The 16,806-nt window shown below is 32.7% G+C and overlaps 1 protein-coding gene and 2 pseudogenes across 2 annotated transcripts; 2 read left to right on the top strand and 1 right to left on the bottom strand.

Moving 5' to 3' along the window:
- The first annotated feature begins 796 nt into the window (after positions 1-796).
- On the top strand, positions 797-2,069 carry LOC120131417 (annotated as a pseudogene).
- Positions 2,070-5,794: 3,725 nt separating this feature from the next.
- On the top strand, positions 5,795-8,349 carry LOC120131359. 2 transcript variants are annotated; one of them, XM_039148367.1, is made up of 5 exons: positions 5,795-5,898; positions 6,511-7,581; positions 7,672-7,737; positions 7,815-8,013; positions 8,190-8,349. In XM_039148367.1, exons 1-5 carry the CDS (start codon positions 5,896-5,898, stop codon positions 8,252-8,254), a joined length of 1,404 nt encoding a protein of 467 aa, XP_039004298.1. In that variant the 5' UTR covers positions 5,795-5,895; the 3' UTR covers positions 8,255-8,349. The 2 variants fall into 2 exon arrangements, with proteins under 2 accessions (XP_039004298.1, XP_039004297.1); XM_039148366.1 differs by lacking the exon at positions 5,795-5,898 and adding an exon at positions 6,045-6,183.
- Positions 8,350-9,552: 1,203 nt separating this feature from the next.
- On the bottom strand, positions 9,553-12,658 carry LOC120131606 (annotated as a pseudogene).
- Positions 12,659-16,806: the final 4,148 nt, after the last annotated feature.

The raw sequence follows: 16,806 nt of genomic DNA, 5'->3' as shown, positions 1-16,806 counted from the left end.
TCCTCTTCATCCTTTTGTTCTTTGATTGCTTTCTGCTGCTAACTTCTATAGCTTGGTTTATCTTGTGTTTTTAGTTGCTTAATATCCTGTGATTCTTATTTTATTTTTATTACATTGAAATTCAATGCGCCATTCAAGGGCACATCAGTGTTGGTTACATCAAATATGTGAACAAAATGACTGATAATTACTTGGGATATGTTAAAAGAATGCCCGACAATCTTATGTTTCAATCACAAGCATGTTTCATAGGTTGAAATTAGGAGAGATTATTTTGACTGGTATAGGTTAAGAAACTATAGGGTTTGTCAATTAGGAGAGATTAAAAAAGAAAACATAAGATAAAATAGTTAAGGGATTGAGGCAGGTCAAAATAAAAGTGTTCTTTGATTGGCAAAGTAACTGCAAATTAAGCTGTGTTATTCTCTAACATATCTAAAGAGTTCATAAGTTCATTGCCCTTTTCCATGAGCCTTCTTTTCTCCGGATAGCAGAATGTATTTATTTTGTGTAATCAAAGCTTCTGAGTTGGTACTACAGGCTGAAAGCTGTGCATACTGCCAGCAAGAATGTTATGCTGTTAATACATCAACGAGATCAATTTTATGAAACTCTCGGTTTCTATCAGCCCTTACTGTTATTGTCACAAATAAGATTCAAGGGATGCTGTCACGCTTTACTTGTTCCAAGTATAGGGCTAATGATTTATGCATGTCTACTCTTAAATTTTCCATTCCTAAGGCTATATATTGTTCAACGGAAAGGGAGTAACTTTTTTTATTGATTCACTAATCCTGATAGAAGAAATAATGTTTGATAGTTACTAGTAAAATCTCATATATGTTTCGTATGTGCAACCAGAAACAATGCTTTCTTATTACTGGCTCATTCTCTTTGCAGGTCTCCAATCACCATCTAAAGGTCTCGATAAGGTCAAATCAGTTTTCAGAATTTCCAGGAAAACTTTCAGCTACATATGTTCACTTCTGAAGGAAGACATGATGGCTAAGCCAGGGAGTTTCACATTTTCAAAAGGAAATCCTTTGTCTTTTGAGGATCAAGTAGCTGTTGCTTTGAGAAGGCTAAGCTCTGGTGAATCTCTAGTGACAGTGATTCGTTCGGGCTGCATCGCTATACTGTCTCACAACTGACATAGTGCTTTGTCGAGGCCATGGAAGAAAGGGGTCTTCATCACCTGCAATGGCCTTCCACCAATGCAGAAATGACGGAGATAAAGTCCAAATTCGAAAAGATTAAAGGACTTTCTAACTGCTGCGGTGTGATAGACACTACACGTGTTATGATGTGTTTTCCTTCGGCTGACCCTGCAAGTAAGGTGTGGCTTGATCATGAGAAGAATCACAGCATGGTCCTTCAGGCAGTTGTGGACCCTGAAATGAGGTCAGGGACATCGTCACCTGTTGGCCAGGTAAAATCGATGACTGGTCGATGTTTAAGAGTTCGAATTTCTATGAACTGTGTGACAAAGGGGAGAGATTGAATGGGGAAAAGTTTGAGCTCTCTAAAGGAACAGAAATAAGGGAATACATAATTGGAGACTTGGGCTATCCTTTGTTACCCTATCTTGTTATACCTTACAAGAGGAAAGAAATTAGCAAGGAATTCAATAAAAGGCATTCGGCAACTCGGCTGGTGGGAAGCAGGGCGTTGGCAAGGCTGAAAGAAATGTGAAGATCATCCAAGGGGTGATGTGGAGACCTGACAAACATAAGTTGCTAAGGATCATCCTGGTTTGCTGCTTGCTTCACAACATAGTTATCGACCCGGAAGATGATGATGCGCAGGATGAAATGCCACTGTCCTATGACCATGATCCGGGTTACCGACAGCGGATTTGCGGTTCTTTTGACATCAATGGTGTCCCCCTGAGAGAGAAGCTTTCTCTCTACTTGTCTGGGAGACTGCCACCCTAATACCTGATTCCTGGTTGGTAGCTTCTTGGCGTAGCAAAGGATTAAAAATTTAAAATAGGATCTTTGGCAGACGATCATTTCATTGGAATTGTTGGTTTTCTTCTTCTTTTTTTTTGATTTAAAACTTGTACAAGTTAACATGATTCTCAAATGTGGATTTTTGAAGATAAAGATCCTCCCTTCTCAACTGTGTATTTCTTTGATTCTCTGCTACTATAAACGACAATGTTGGCTAAAAGAACTCACAATCTATTTATTAACTCGAGAAACAAGTCATCAATTGTGGCTATTATATTTTGTTTGTGTTTCGTGTCATTATTACTATCACTCAAAAACAGAATATTTTATAGGAAAAAACCATAGTCATTTTCTTCCTTTTCCTTTTTTTTTTTTTATAATGTGTGTGAATTTTATTACGTGTTTCTCTTGAAATATCACTCTAACCCTATATATTTCTTTGTCAGACACTGTTCAGATTATATTTTTTGATCTAACACCCTTTGCAGGAAGGCGCGCCCCCTGCACCGCGCTTTACGCCATGTGGTCGAAGGCGCTCTCCCGGGGGCGCGCCTTACCAAATGTGTAAAAAACTCGGGTGTTAGTTTTATAAATATTTTTAAACGGGTGTCAAATACGTCATTAATTTCTATTATAGTGACATTTGTGTAAAAACGTCAGTATTTTGAATTGTACATACACCCTCACACCGCACGTTCCAGGTTGTGAACTGGGTGGGGTTTTAATGAAGTGGGCAGTGTGCGTAGTGGTTGAGTTTAATAGTATTTTAGTGTCACAAGTTTATTTTTTATAATAATAAATTTTTATAATTTTAAAAATTAAAATTTATATATTTTGAAAAAATTATTTTCTTTTAAAATTAATTGTTTAAAAATATAAAAAATATTAAAATAAACTTTTAAGCACAATTAAGGAATTAAATGAATTATTATTCATTAATTTTTATTTTTAACAACAGTTAATTATATTTATTCATTTTTAATAAAATTATTTTGATTTTTGCATTAAAATTACACAAGTATAATCTAATATAGTAAAACTTTAAGGGTAAGTATTTTAAAATATGAATAATTTTATAAAAAATTTATTACTAGAATTTCTTTTACAAAATGATGACGATGATGACAAATATTTTATAATTTTAAAAATTATAAATTTCATATATTTTTGAAAAAATTATTACCTTTTAAAATTAATTGTTTAAAAATATAAAAAATATTAAAATAAACTTTTAATTACAATTGAGAATCAAATGAATTATTATTCATTAATTTTAAATTTTTAACAACAGTTAATAATATTTATTCATTTTTAATAAAATTATTTAAATTTTTGCATTAAAATTACACAATATATATAATATAGTATATAAAAATTTTGAGGGTAAATATTTTAAAATATGAATAATTTTATAAAAGTTTTATAACTAATATTTCTTTTACAAAATGATGATGATGATGATAAATATTTTATAATTTAAAAATTATAAATTTCATATATTTTTAAAAAATTATTGCCTTTTAAAATTAATTATTTAAAAATATAAAAAATATTAAAATAAATTTTTAATTAAAATTGAGGGATCAAATTAATTATTATTTAATATTTTTTCAAAATATATGAAATTTATAATTTTTAAAATTATAAAAAATTTATTATTATAAAAAATAAACTTGTGCCACTAAAATACTAATAAACTCAACCACTATACACACTACCCACTTCATTAACTTGTGACAATACCCTATCCAGTTCACAGCCGTGAGGTGTGGGGGTGTCTGGACAATTCAAAATGCTGACGTTTTTACACAAATGTCACCATAATAGAAATTAATGACGTATTTTTCACCCGTTTAAAAATATTTATAAAACTAATACTCGAGTTTTTTACACATTTGGTAAGGCGTGCCCCTAGGGGCTCTTTCGACCACGTGGCGTAAAGCGCGGTGCAAGGGGCACACCTTCCTGCAAATGGTGTTAAATCGGGAAATATAGTCTTAACGGTGCCTGACAGAGAAATATATAGGGCTAGGTGATATTTTGGGAAATACGTCGTTTTATTAATCAATACAATTTTTTTCTTTTTTAATTTTGTTTAACCGACGATGATATCAGTTTTGATGCTGGTTGTCGTCTTTCGATTATCTTCTTTCTTTATTTTTTTAATTTTTTTAATAAGAATAATTATGTCTTTGTGACATATTAGTTATTTTTATGACACGTTTATCTCTACTTTTGTGGCACATTTTCTCTGCCTTTTGGTAGCTTATTTTTGTTGTTATTTTCGTTTATAATTTTTTAGGGTTGATTTAGGGTGTGTTTGTTTGCCGTAATTGGAATTACGGAATTGATTTTCCCCGAAACCCCGTGTTGGTTTCACGTAATTGGTTTTTCGAAATGTAATTCATTTTCTTAGTAACATAATTTCCTTTGTGTTTTCTTTAAAATGACTTACGGATTCATTTTCCGTAAGTCATTTTCCAAACTTTTTACTTCAAAGAATAAATACTCAAAATAATTTTATTTTATGAATTTAATATTAATAAAATATTTTAATGTCATTTTCATCAAAATATTATTTATTTATTTATTAATATTTATAATAATAATATTATATTTTTAATATTATATAAAATAATCAATTATTATAATAATATAAGATATTATATTTTTATTTTAATAATATATAATAATTTTTTATATTTAACAATGAATAATATTATTTATATATTTAAATAATATTTTAATAAAGATATTTAAAATATACTAATTAATATTTTTAAAATATAATATAACACTATTACTTTAATAAATAATTAATATAATTTATAATATTTTATTTCACTAAAATATACAAAAATTAATATTTTTATTAATAAAATTATAAAATAATATTTAATAATAAATAAATTATTTTAATATTTTAAAATAATAATATTAAGTTTTATGATAAATAATATTATTTATTATATTTAATATTTGTAATAAATAATTTTTAAAAAACTCTTCAACTAGTGGAAAAATATTTAAATAACCATCTTCTAAACATCATAAAACGTTTTCAGATGTTTTTCAGAAAAATGTAATTCATTTTACCAGAAATGTAATTCATTTTTCAGAATTTAAATTCCAGTAATTTATTTTCCAGTTCCAGTAATTCAAATTTCAGTAATTCATTTTCCGGAAAACCAATTATAGTCAAACAAACAGACCCTTAATATCACCACGACTGATCAAGATGAAATTTATTTGTTATCATGTTGATCTTCCCTGCTTTGGACCCTCGAATTGATTTAGATACGCGTTTAGCGTTTGTGGATAATTTTCTCACGTCGCTCGACTATGATTTGCAAATTGTCGGTGATCTTTATGTATCTTCATCCCCTTTTATTGTTCGTTTTCCGATACATTTAAATTTGTTTATATATTTATTTTGTTCGAACTTTTTTATTAGTCTTTTTACCTTTTATTTCTTTTCAATATTTTCATCCCTATTATGATCTATATAACTACTTTTCGTCTCTGTTATAATAAGAAAATATCATTATTATATTTTAAGTTTATGATTACTTGTATTTTTTTATTTTTTTTATAATAAAACTAACGAATTTCTATTAAAAAAAATTTTATAGTCTCCACCTTAAAATCAACAAGCCCCCGTAGAACGAAAGCAACGAACCCACTCTTTGATGAAGTTAACTACAACCAGTAGACGGTCAAGATCAATCACCAATCACCGCAGCACACGTGTACGTCAAGATGAAAGTCATCGCGATGTGTGATAAAGCAGTTGTAGCCTAAAAAATCTGGATAATTATTTTCACGAGGAAAGATCAGGTGCTCCTCACTGATAAATTCAAAATTAACTCCTTTGTTCTGTTCGCCGGCGAATTCATCAAAGAAATAAACGCCGATCGACCGGTTCCTTGGATTTTCTGGTGGGATGGTAAGGATCGAAAACTGAAGCAAATAAAAAGGTTTCTCTTTGGAATTGTTTTTAGGGTTTATTTTTCTTTCTGTTTCTTCAGGTTTATGAAGTTCTTTAGTTTTAGCCAGTTCATGAGATTTTTGGGGGAATTTTATGAATGATAATTTTAACGAAAATTATCAGGGGAAGCTTTGAATTCGTATGATGTTAGCAGATTTTACATGCTTCGATTGAGAATTAGAGAAGAAGAAAAGTGGGAAGTGTGTAATCTACAGTTGAAGTAGTGGGAACTGGAAAGAAATGATATACCTTTTTAAACTTCTTAGGACAATAAAATGGCTGGTTGTTATTTATTTTCATTTTTATTATTGGTTAAGTTTGTTAACTATTTGATTTTGTTTATTTACTTGATGAAATGTGCATGATTTTTATCATACTTTAAGGGTGAACTCAGTAGTTTTTTATAGGAAGCGGTCTTGCTTTTGTTTTAGAATGACTAAGATGCAACTATTTTTGTCACTGTGGAAAAAGATAGTTTTTTTCTTTTTAGGTTACCCAATTTTTTGTTGGTTAATGTATCACTGAACTGTGAATTTACAAACAAGAAACTTCTAAGTGATGTTTTAGCAGACTTTTCAGAGTAAAAGTTTTTGGATGGCAAAGGGTGCTGCGCATGTGTCTGACGGAGATGCAGCATTTGATAATACTTCTAGGATCGAACCCAAGCGTTCGCATAATTGGTTTGTAGATGCTGAGCCACAGCTGTTCCCCAACAAGAAGCAAGCTAGACAGGCTGAAAACAACAAATCGAATTCTGGAATTTCTAATTCAAATGTGCTCCCTTGGGAAAATGTTTCCAGTTTTCAGTCTGTTCCTAGCCAATTTATGGACCGGTTGTTTGGTTCCGAATCTGAAAGGTCTGTCAATTTCAGTGACAGGAACATATCTCCCATAGAAGCAGATGACATGAGAAGAAAAGGCATTGAAGATCATTTCGGTGAAGATGCATCTGTTGGTTTGTCGATATCTCCTTCCATTGAGGATCCTGAATCATGCTTTAATAATTGTGAAACTAGAAAAGTTAAGGTCAATCAAGTTAAGGACTCCGATAACTGTATGCATGATCCAAAGGAACACAGTTTTAGTAGGGAAAATAACAGTGACATGTCTACAATTGAGTTGTATAACCCTGAAAATGAAAGTAGTTTCATCTCAATGGGACATGGTTATGATAGGCAGTGTGATAGTGTTGCAGCAGTGAGTCATACCTATAACGGTGATGATTTGCGTATCACTACTGCTACTCCTGACTACGACAAGGATAATGGAATTCCATTATCGATGGCAAACATTTATGTTAAAGAGGGTGCCAATATTCTTTCTTTTGGTGGCTTTCATGAAGAGCATGAGATTATCCCAGTGAGCAGGACGCTCGGTCGCTTTGATACATCACACTGTCGATCTTCCAATCCAACATTGGAAGACACTTCTAGAAATCAGCTGGGCATATCAATCTCTGGTTCGGTTGCAAGTGCAGCGCAGACTGCTAAACTAAGACCTGAATCTGTTTCAAGGACTAAACCAGAGTTCAAACCATCAAAGAAAGAAGCTCCAAACAGTTTCCCTTCAAATGTCAGAAGTTTGTTATCGACTGGTATGCTTGATGGTGTATCTGTGAAGTACGTTTCCTTGTCGCGGGAGGTAACTGACTAGTCATTTTCTTCTCTTTTGCTTCTGTTGCGTTTGCTTTTTGCCTAATGGTTTTATCCCTGTATGACTGTATGTAATAAGGAGCTTCGTGGAGTTATAAAAGGTTCTGGCTATCTTTGTGGGTGTCAATCATGTAACTTATCTAAGGTAAGCCATACTGTAGTTTCTAGACTTGTTAAGTTTTTTGGTTTCTCATCAACGAGCTATGTATGATTGTGCATCAGGTGCTGAATGCATACGAGTTTGAGCGCCATGCTGGTTGCAAAACAAAGCATCCGAACAATCACATTTATTTTGACAATGGGAAGACTATCTATCAGATAGTACAAGAATTGAGGAGCACACCGGAGAGTTTGTTGTTCGATACAATTCAAACTGTGTTTGGTGCACCAATTAATCAGAAGTCCTTTCGCATTTGGAAAGGTAAATTAGATTTGGTTTAGCTTCAAAGCTGCCTCTTTGCTCTCTATTACCTTAGATCATGTGACTGTATGAGCATGAAACATTAGATCATGTGACTGTATGAGCATGAAACATTGAACAACCTACATTATTGCTGCCTTGGAGCCAGTTAACTCGTTATCTTCCCATCTTTCCAGAATCATTTCAAGCAGTGACTCATGAGCTTCAGCGCATTTATGGGAAAGAAGAACTAAACCTATAGGATGATATTTTCCAAATTGTATGATAAAGCACAATCTCCCAGGTGAACTATGTGCATAGGAAAATAAATTAAATTAAGACTTTTGTTTAGGTTTTGTATATAGGGTGTTGTCGGCTTTTCTACCAAATTTAGGGTAACTAAGGGTGTGTTTGTTTGCCGTAAAACCAATTACGGAATTGGTTTTCCACGAAATCTCGTGTTTATTTCATGTAATTCGTTTTTCGGAAAATGTTTTCCGTGTTTGTTTCACGTAATTCGTTTTCCGGAAAATGTTTTCCTGTGTTTGTTTTACGTAATTCGTTTTTCGGAAAATGTTTTCCGTATTTGTTTCACGTAATTCGTTTTTCGGAATGTAATTCATTTTCCTAGTAATAGAATTTCCTTTTTGTTTTTTATAAAATGACTTACGGATTCATTTTACTCAAAATAATTTTATTTTATGAATTTAATATTAATAAAATATTTTAATATCATTTTCATCAAAATATTATTTATTAAAATATTTAAAATATATTTTTTAATATTTATAATAATATAATATTATATTTTTAATATTATATAAAATAATCAATTATATTATAATAATATAAGATATTATATTTTTATTTTAATAATATATAATAATTTTTTATATATTTAATAATGAATAATATTATTTATATATTTAAATAATATTTTAGTAAAGATTTTAAATATACTAATTAATATTTTTAAATATAACACTATTACTTTAATAAATAATTAATATAATTTATAATATTTTATTTCACTAAAATATACCAATATTAATATTTTTATTAATACAATTATAAAAATAATATTTAATAATAAATAAATTATTTTAATATTTTAAAATAATATATTAAGTTTTTACGATAAATAATATTATTTATTATATTAATATTTGTAATAAATAATTTTTAAAACTATTCAATTAGTGGAAAAAATGTTTAATTAACATCTTTCAAACATCATAAAACGTTTTTCAGATGTTTTCTAGAAATGTAATTTATTTTCCAAAAATGTAATTCATTTTTCAAAAATGTAATTCATTTTCCAGAACTCAAATTCCAGTAATTCAAATTTCAGTAATTCATTTTCTGAAAAATCAATTACAACCAAATAAACAGACCCTAAATGTAAGAGAACAATGTAAAGAAAGATGTAGTTGTGACTTGTGAATCCTGTTTTTCGTTAGGCCTAATTTATAACGCCTTACTTGCATGACTCCTTGCTTCCTACAATTCGTCATTTGTAACTAAATGGGTATTAGAGAAATCACAGGTAAGGCTGTTGCATCAACAAAATGAAATAGTCTTGCAAGCAGGCAGAACCCTGGCTTCCGATATGAAGGAGCCAAGACAAGGGGAGAAAAAAACAAGGTATGTTCGCCCCGTTACACAAAGGATCCAAGTATGAAAACATTACGTTCACACCCTAAAATAAAGTTACAAAAAATGACAATAAGAACATGCACTCATCATCCAGTCAATACACAATTAGTTTTCTCTTCTCTTTTTTCCTCCGTTTTTCTTTATCAAAGTTTAACATCCAATACGTGCCACACCGGATTTGAACCAAGTTCGATCCCCTTAGGTTGAACCACAGCAAGCTGATCCTTGTGCAGCTTGACCAGCCCCAGCTGCCTGGTCAGGTTTATTGATCTTGATCGTTGAAGGCTACAACGATAGAAAAGTTCTCAATAATATTGCAAAATGGCAATGGTTTCTGGTTATCAGAGCCTAATTTTATTTTCAAAAAGTTATATGATTCTTATTCTAGATAAGGCAGGCTATGTGAATTACCTCAGCCTTTGAGTTAGTATCCTCGAGTCTATGCTTTATGCCCCTGGCTATTGAAAAGAAAACCTCCTCCACGTTCATATTCGTCTTTGCACTCTGCATGACGGTTTGTTTCAGTATGTAGTATCTCTATTTCAACTAGGAAGTAGCAACCACAAGCAGCAGGCATGACTTACTGTTTCAAAAAATTTGATTCCGTATCAGCAAGCGCTTGTCCCCTGGAGGTCGGCACGGCCTTTAAAAGAAAAAAAATGTTTAGAAAATAGATGCATTCGTCGACAAAACACAAATGAATAGATGGGGAGGGAGGAAGACTTTGCCAGTATCGTAAAATTTAACAGATGATTCCCCAATTCCGAAACCAAACTTCATTCAGATGAACACTGAGCAAAAAATGCACAGATCCAACAACACACTTAGGCTTAGCAGGGTTAGATAAGATGCTAAACGTCTGATAACATTCAAAGCAATCCGCAAGATGATAAAACCATAGACATCATCTACTAAAATATTACGGAGAGAAGTTCACCCTTTTGCTTTCATCCATATCTGCCTCGTTCCCGACCAATATCTTGTTAACATTATCTGATGCATGTTGTTCGATGTTGCGAAACCAATTCCTAATATCTGCGCGGAGAAAGATCCTTTCTATAAGAGATTTAACATAGAAACCAAGTACTATAACAACTAAAAGAACAAGCAAAGCCTTAAATCTGTATAACTGGTTAATAAAAGACGCTTAACAAATGTAGCAACGGTAAGAAGATTAAGTGAAAATTTAAGGTCATACAATTAGTTGGAGGAAAAAAAAGAGAGAACAAGGGATTTACTGTTGAAGGAGGATTCATCAGTGACATCATAGACTAGCAAGATGCCCATGGCTCTACGATAGTAAACTGTTCATAGGAAGGAAAAAAGCATCAAAGGAAACCGTTTGGAGAAAATGCAAATGTGGAATATATATCAGTGTTTGACAAATAGATTAAAGAAATTTAGGTTACTAAAATTTTAGTTAATAAGAAAATCATTCTATAGGACAATTCTAACAATTTGAAAAACCTGAGAGATATGCCCAGACCAGCATACGACACAACCATGAAAATTCTCCAACATCAGACAAGAATGTTAGGATTCTTGGTTGTAGACTTTTAACCATTTCATACCTTAAAGATGCCTAGTAGTACCAAATAGCCATACTTATTAGTCGACATAGTAGCCATAAAGTGACAGCTAACCGATGAACAGATATAAGAAGTTAAAGAATAACTTCAGCAATTAATAGCATGCAATGGAGGTTCATAACCAACAGCAGTCATTGGCTATTGATGGAATAGTTAAAAGGAATTGCTGTCATAAGGCCTTGCGTAACCCTTGCATATTATCACACTGATTTCCAGTCTAATAGGCCGGTTCTTTTCCTGTAGCATGTTTAGTTCTAGAACTTTGGTTGAACATGCATTTAGGCTTCTTAAACGTGTAAGTTCTTGCTCACACATTCAGCTATTGGATTTGTGCATTTCTTTCTCCCGATTTGGAAAAGATAGAAAATTCAGATAAATTGATCTGAGACTGGAAACCTTCAAGGTAGATGATGGCAATGCCATGATTCAGCCATATCGTTTTCTCTCATGGATGAAACAAGTAACATCAAAATTTTGTCCCTTAAAGATTGAAATTAAATAATTAAGCTAGCGAAAACACATACCAGTTGTGATTGTCCGAAACCGCTCCTGCCCAGCTGTATCCCAAATTTGAAGCTTAATTTGTTTACCATCAAGCTCAATGGTTCTTATCTTAAAATCAATAGTGCGTGTGTGATAGTCACATTGTGAAAGTCAATAAATTTTCATCAAGACAAAATAATCAAGACAAAAGGGTTCCATTTGAAATAACGCAACCAATGGTGGTGATAAAGCTGGTTGTAAAGGAACCATCTGAGAATCGTAAAAGTAGGCAACTCTTACCGACACCTAGAAATGTGAATAAACAGAAAATGTTAGTCCTTCTAGCAAGCGTTGAATGCATAATAATCTAAGTTATGAAAGCATCTAAATTTTAAAAGAAGAAAGATGGGACATTTCATGAAGAAGAATTTCATTTCGGGGCCTCTAGAAAGCAAATTATTTTTAAAAAAAAAAATGAAATCAACAAACCATTAACTGCAAACCCCCATGATTTATCGCAATTACAGCACATAGCTCCTACCTGATCGTATATAGAGAAACCGACAGTCAACTAACCAATAGCAGCCAAAGTTTGCTTCTTCGACGCTCTTTAACTCTCAAAATTTAAAACTTATCCCAAATCTCATCGAAAGAATTCGGAGACACGAAACTGGGAGACACTGAATAGATTATAATATGAACTAAATCTAGTTGCACGCCAAATTATTTCCAGAAAATGCAAGGCAAATAATAAATCTAAGAGGGTGAAGAAAGATTGGAGAACTCGAAGATCAGTTTGGTCATAAGGAAAACAAGAGATAAAATGAAAGTACACAAAAGAGCATAGTTTTAGAGATCAACGAACCACTGTCGCCGATCAATAGAAGCTTTATGAGGTAATCTTAATCAGCTCTAGCTCTTGCTGGTGGAGCAGACATCGAAAAACTGCAAACAGAAAAGACGAATCAGAATCAAAAGTTCACATTTCTATACTCGAATCCACATAATTGAAAAAAGAAAAGTACCAGATTGGGGTATCGAAAAAGAGATTTTTCAGGGAGAAAAAAAAAGGAGAGATTCCAAAAAAAGTCAAATCTTAGAGATGATGAAATTCAAGTTCTAGTTAACAACAAATTTAAAAACAAAATTATTACCCGCAAAATAGATGCTCTTCGAGGAAGGTGGGTTGCTAAAATGTGCAGTGTCCGCTTTCACTGTTTCCTTTTTTTACGACTTTCTTTTATTTTTCTTGGATGCGCCGATCACCCTCTCCGCATGCTAGCAAATACACTGATAACAACGCCGAGAGAAATAGTGTGGAAGACTTTAGTTTTGATGACTTCCTTTATAAGGGCGTGAAACGAATAAAAGAAAGATTCCTGACAAACCATCTGACAAATGTTCTGGCAATGTTCTGATAAATACCCAACACGCTGGGCATTCGAGGCCATCCGAAAGCATCCGAGGTCATCTGAGAGCATCCGAGGCCATCCGACCGAGGTCATCCGAACGAGTAGGTCGCCATGCACTCCGGGCGACCTACCCTCGCTCGGTTGCCCGGATTCCCTCGCATAGCTCGCTCGGTTGCCCTCAGATGCCCTCGCATAGCTCGTTCGGATCGGGCCTCGGATGCTTTCGGATCCTTTCGGATGCTTTCGGATGGTCTCGGTCGGATAAACAAGAAACATGTATGACTAAATTATAATTAAACATAAATACTAAACAGTGGCTAAAATAATATGTTTACAAATTTCATGGCCAATTTCAAAAATTAAATAAAATATATAAAACACATGAAATCAGTGATTAAAATGAAATAACTAAAAATATTATGATCAAAATGAAGCATACACAAACTTGACAGAATAAACAACTAGTGACTAAAATATAATTATTAAAATATACATGCCTGAAACAAAACATTAAAATGTCACTAAATGATTAAACAAATAGATTACAAAGCATAGGGGACCGAAATGCTATTATCCCCTAAATATTAAAACACACCTATGAGAGTGTAAAGTTGTGAGGACCAAATTTACATTTAACCCAAACAATTATTGTTTGATCGTTTCTCCCATGGATCACCTGGCGACCTTCATTGGTCGCCCAGAACACCCGACGACCTTCATTCGAATTGTAGCAAACACCCTATCTCAACAATTAATTGTTGGAACGCGTTATCTCGTAAATTATTTTTTCTCACAACATTATCTCGTAAATTCAGCCAAAATTTCCACTCCTAAAAAACTACAAGGCTACAAACAAACAAAGCTTCTGACAAATTGCTCATGAACTGTTCGTTTATGTTTGTTCATCAAACTGAATAAAAAAAGTATGATTTTTTTTTATGTTTATTTATTAGAAAAATAAGTCTAAAGAAGGTGTATTCAATTTGTTTATGCTAAAAAACAAGCTTACTTATAAGTTTGTTTATTTATGCTTTTAAAACATTTTTATTCATTGATTTATAATACGATTATTAATAATTCTGTTTATTTATTTTATATCTAAAAAATAATCTGTTTGTTATTCATGAACTTTTTTTTTGAAATCACTCGTGAATAGTTTTATTAATTGTTTTCAAATATGTTAACTTTAATGTTACAAAAATTGTAAACATTTAAACAAATGATCACGTACACACATAATTTAAAAATAATAAAACACAAATACAAATTAATCACGAATTAGCTTAAAAACGAACAAACATGAACAAAAATCTGTTCGTTTAAACTCAGTTTCACTTACAGTCTACCTACAGGAAGTGGATATTCTTGTAAGTTAAATGCACTAATTCCCCACGGTTATCTCTGTCAGAGATGATACTTACCATTACCTTTCCAACCAAAGCCCAACCATTTTCTTGAATATTTCAATTATTCCAAGCAAGTTTTATGCTAACGTATAGGCAAACAAAGAAATAGCAACGATCGTTTCGGAAAATATTTGATAAAGGAATCTTAACTTGCCCAGAATCCCCCAAAAAAGTTTTTCAGTCGCGGTTTTTGGATGCAAATACAATGATGAATAACTGAACCTAGTCAATTATGATAACTTAAATCCAGAAAAGTGGTTATCTGATAGATTTAAGTGGAAGAAATGAGAAAATGGAATTCGAAACAAGGATGAAAGCTGATTGTTTACCTGAAAGCAAATAATAGTAGCCACGTCCAGGTCTTGGGTGAGGATGCAAAAGAAGACGAGCTAAGGTTATGACATGGTTTGTAAGGGACAACGCGAAGAGTAAAGATCGAACAAGACAATGTCTTTAGGGCTGGACTGACAACAACGTGATACAATAGCCCAATAAGCTAAACACTGTCTCTGTTGATCAAGTAAGAGGAGTTGACGGTCTTTTATATCGTATAACCTTCAGTTTTTTCTTAATCAAATGATTAGAATGTAAGATTAAGAGGAATTTACGTTCTTTTGTCTCTATTGATTTTATAGGAAGAAGGTGCTTCGTTTTTGTAGGTTTCGATTCGTAACAAAGTGGTATGGCAATCTGGCAAAGGTTTGAAAACTTCAAAAAGTAGTACACAAAAGCTACTTAGTTGTTGCATTCATGTAGGGAAAGTAACTTTAAAAGGTCTTATTCCTCTTCCTTTCCTCCCTTTTTCTCATGTTTCTAAAAACATTCACCCGAGTCATCCGGGAAAATTTATTTTTCCCTTTCAAACACCAACTCGATTCCAAATACACCATACGCATAAATTGTAACTCGGATCAGTTTTATTCGATCCCAAAAATTTATTAGTCGTGATTTTCTATCATCACAATGTAGGTACAAAAATCTGCCAAAAGGTAAACTGTCCTCAAACAGTAAACCCAGTCACATTGGCTCTATGCAGATCAGAAATGGCTGACAAGTAACTAAAGTGAAAACAGTAATACTGCCTTCAGTTAACAAGACAGCAAGGGAAATGTATTTATCCATACAATGTTTAAGAAGCTACCGAGGTGAAAATTGGTTGTCAAAGCACACTACACTATTAAAACGGATCAAAAATGATAGGTTAGGTGTTAAACGGATTAAATTTTTAATAGTGAGTGCTAAAATGAAATAAAAACTAAATATTAGATATAATTTTAAAAAATTAAAAGTTTAAATACTAAAACTGATCAAAACTGATAATTTAAGTATTAAATGCATGATTTACTCAAGAAAACAAAAAGTAACCAGCCATTTTATGGTAAAAAATAAGTTAAAATGATTAAAAAATTCGGAGAAGATTGAGATAGACAGACAGTGCTATAGGTGGCCATAATGAGCACTCGCAGTCGTCGACACGCTTGAAGGAGTCACGTCCCCTATTACTATCGTCTATCACTTTCTTTGTCTGTAAATCTATACCCACTGATGTCACTCCTGCAAGAAAAAGTAGAAAAAGAAAAAACATGGCTTGCTGCAATTCCATTAACATGATCAAAAACACTAAACTAGTTAGGTTTTCCAGGCCAGTTGTTGGTGTGCAAAAGTATATGAGAAGAAAGAAACCATGGTGTTCTTCTTTTATCAGTAAGTCTGTGGACCGACGCCCACAAAACTACCACCTCTTAAATCCAAACTTAAACTTCATAGCCAGCTGTTTCTTACTATTAAATAAAAAAGATAGATTAAAGACCAACCTGGTCGCGAGACCCAGCAGGTGAAGAAGAGTTGTAGTTGAAGCTTACATGCAGCTTAGGTTTTGCAGGCTGAGAAGGAGCCAATGCCGAGGCACGATCAGGCTCTGGTAACCAATCAATAAAGGGTCTATCACTTGGAATACATACGTAGAAGAACCGGGAGAGATCTTTACATCACGAATATCGGCGGAGCTTTTTCGACCTACTCTGTTTGGCTTAACACTGTTCTTCCTACTCTTTTCATGGTAAGGCCTGGGAACTATAGGCAGTTGAGATGAATTACAAGGTGCATAGGGCTTAGAATTCTGGCAATCAATACGCTAGAGCAGACGGCTGTTGAAGCTTGAGAAGCACAAGAAAATGACCATACCACTACTATGATCAAGTAGGGGCAATGGGTTTCATTTTGTTTTCTCAAATATTTAATCCAAGCTTTCAAGTTCAAAAAGAAATC

The sequence above is a fragment of the Hibiscus syriacus genome, unplaced genomic scaffold (assembly GCF_006381635.1).
Source record: "Hibiscus syriacus cultivar Baekdansim isolate YM2019G1 unplaced genomic scaffold, ASM638163v2 tig00110556_pilon, whole genome shotgun sequence".
Classification (NCBI taxonomy): Eukaryota; Viridiplantae; Streptophyta; class Magnoliopsida; order Malvales; family Malvaceae; genus Hibiscus; species Hibiscus syriacus.
The sequence above is the reverse complement of the archived record's forward strand: the minus strand, read 5'-3'. Positions and strand labels throughout refer to the sequence as shown.